General features: G+C 37.6%; 1 protein-coding gene across 1 annotated transcript in view; it reads left to right on the forward strand.

The window, feature by feature from the left end:
* ITGB1 (integrin, beta 1 (fibronectin receptor, beta polypeptide, antigen CD29 includes MDF2, MSK12)) overlaps positions 1 to 1,821 on the forward strand; it is a 33,666-nt gene extending 31,845 nt beyond the window's left edge. Inside the window, exon 15 of the mRNA XM_006871259.1 lies at positions 1,756 to 1,821. Coding sequence (XP_006871321.1) covers positions 1,756 to 1,821 — 66 coding nt within the window. The remainder of the gene's footprint in view (positions 1 to 1,755) is intronic.
* Positions 1,822 to 2,693: the final 872 nt, after the last annotated feature.

Here is a 2,693-nt window from a genome sequence, read left to right on the forward strand (position 1 = left end):
TTTTTTGATACTGTGTTCTTTCAGGGGCCATAAGGGTGTACTGTCATGTGCTAATGGGCATTCAAACTACTACCTGCCTTACTAAAATCACAGCGGTTTATTTGGTATTTTTCAGGATCCAGGTTTTGATGTTGTATTTTCCCTCAGTGATTTTTAACTATAGAATACAATTCAGACTTTTGAGTGTGGCATACGGCACTTGTTATCATTTGTCATGGCCTTTCTTGTCTTCTCTTCATTCTCCAACCTGAAAACATATACTCACACACCTGCTCTTAAAAGCTGGCACACTGAACTTTATGTATTTCTTCATAAATAGACCACTTTGTCCTACTTCTTATGTTCTTAACTATTCACTTTTCAATAATTTAGTCAGTTTTGCTTTGAAAACATGCTTTGAAAACATCCTTAGACTTATCACTTTTTTCTTATACCATTCCCACATTATGTACCTAATTTTTTTTTTTTACAAGTTCGTTAGTTTATTTTCATATGTCATCCACCAAGATACATTGAAAGATATTTTCACCTTGAGGGTAGAAATTCTGGCAATAAAAGCCAGATTCAAATAAATTTAGTCTCTAGTAAAAAAATCTCTACAAATGATTTTTACCGTGAGATAATGCTCTCCCTGATAATTTACATAATTAACTATTTTATTGGGTGATTGACTGGCTATACTTGTCAGCTTGGCTCAGTTTATAAGGAGGGAGCAAGGAATGCATTTGCTTTATTCCCTCCTTATAAACCGAAAGCAAACATTTTAAGAAGTTGGTTGTTGTTAAGTGCCATCGAATCAGTTTTGACTCACAGTGACCCCTGTATAGGGTTTCCTAGGAGCAGCTGGTGGATTTGAACTGCTGACCTTGAGGTTCATATTCCAGTCCTGATCGACAGTGTCACATCAGGAGTCCAAGGACATGGTGGTATTGGGCAATATGTATTTGTCTTGATTACTGGTCATTTCAGACATATGGAGACACTTAGGATCCCTAAGATGAACTATGTATATGTATAATCTGGGTGCTAAAACTGTTGTTAAGTGCTGTGGCGTCAGAGTATGCTTTTGAATCTTGAGGTGTCGCTCGTGTTTGTTAATGCAATCATTTTCTGGGCCAGATTTGAGGATGTGCTATTAAAGTATATTTACAAGAAAGACAAAACATCTCCCCAGAATGGTCTTAAAGAATGGTAATAATTTTATGTAGGGAAGCCAAGGCTTCCCATTAGTTTTCAAGCACTTTCTGTGCACAAGACAGGGCTAGGGACTTCCGACTAGCAACTTGTTCCTGCTGTGGAGGACCTTCTTAAATCATTCCCTCCTGCATGCAGGAAGGACTCAAGAGAACAGAGCTTTATTTCTCATTTTACTGTAAGCCTTATCAGGTCCTTTTATTAACTGGAGTATGGTATTGGACAGATAAAATGGAAATTACTTTTAATCATGAATGTAACTTTCTTATATACGTACTGCGGTCAAGTTGATTACAACTCATAACAATCCTGTTGGACATTTCACACCAGCCCAGTGGGGTTCACGAGGCGGTAAACCTTAAGAAGCAGACTGCCCCATCTCTCTGTCCCAGGAGCAGCTGAAGGATTTCTCACTGCCAACTTTACAGTTAGCAGCACAGCACTGCACTCACTGTGCCACCAGAGCACCTTAACCTTCATCTAGTGATTTACAGATAGTATGGCATGATTTGGGTAGAGTAACTAACTGTTTTTCCTCCCTTTCTCCCCCCTCTTTCTTAGGGTGAAAATCCTATTTATAAGAGTGCCGTAACAACCGTTGTCAATCCGAAGTATGAGGGGAAATGAGCACTGCTTGTTCCAGTTTCACAACACTGAATGCAAAGTAGCAAATTTCATAGTCACAGTAAGGTAGCTTTAGGGTAAAGAGTTTGAAAAAATGTATCATATGTATAATTGTTTTCCTTTTTATTGTTTTGAAAATAATGTTATAATCAATGCCAGGGACTGACAGAAGACTTGAGACAGGATGGTTATCCTTGTCAGCAACGGTCACGATGTGCCTTTTTTTGACCTTTTCCTCCTGAACTATTGAAATGAAGCTCTTACTGGCTAATAAACGGCTAAAGTAATTGAAAGGACAGTAGCTAAAGGGAACAGCGTGCTGAGTTTTACTAATCAAGTATTAAATTTGATTTTTAGCTTTACAGATACGTCGGGACTTGAGTTTCCAGTTACATGGAATCCAACGTAAATGTCCAACTAGCTACTTTAGAATGGCTTTAAGTTTTTATTATTTTGTCGTTTGCCTGTCACACATGAGCGATGGCATATCTCTGAAAGTTGAGTATGTTGAGTGGTGGGAATTAGGGTTAAAGACAGCTTTGGAATATTTGATCTACAAAGGCCATGGGGAGAATTCAGAGTTCGGAAGGAAAAAAATAGCTTTAAAAACCTGTGTGCCATTTTACGAGTTACTTCCTCTAGGTAACTTCTATGCCTTCTGTTTATAAATTCAATTCAAACCTTGGATGAAAGTACTGGGAAATCGTCTGCAAAAAAGTCCTTGATTTAGCATTATTTGCATAAAGGCCTTAATTTGTGTAGTATTTGCTGAATGGGGACCTTTTTGGTTAAATCTGTTTTATTTTGTTTAAAGCCTGGGTGTTTTTTATTATTTTTATTACCTCTCCTAATCTTTTAATGTATTTGTTTGCAAG

Source organism: Chrysochloris asiatica, unplaced genomic scaffold, assembly GCF_000296735.1.
Source record: "Chrysochloris asiatica unplaced genomic scaffold, ChrAsi1.0 scaffold00164, whole genome shotgun sequence".
Taxonomy (NCBI): Eukaryota; Metazoa; Chordata; class Mammalia; order Afrosoricida; family Chrysochloridae; genus Chrysochloris; species Chrysochloris asiatica.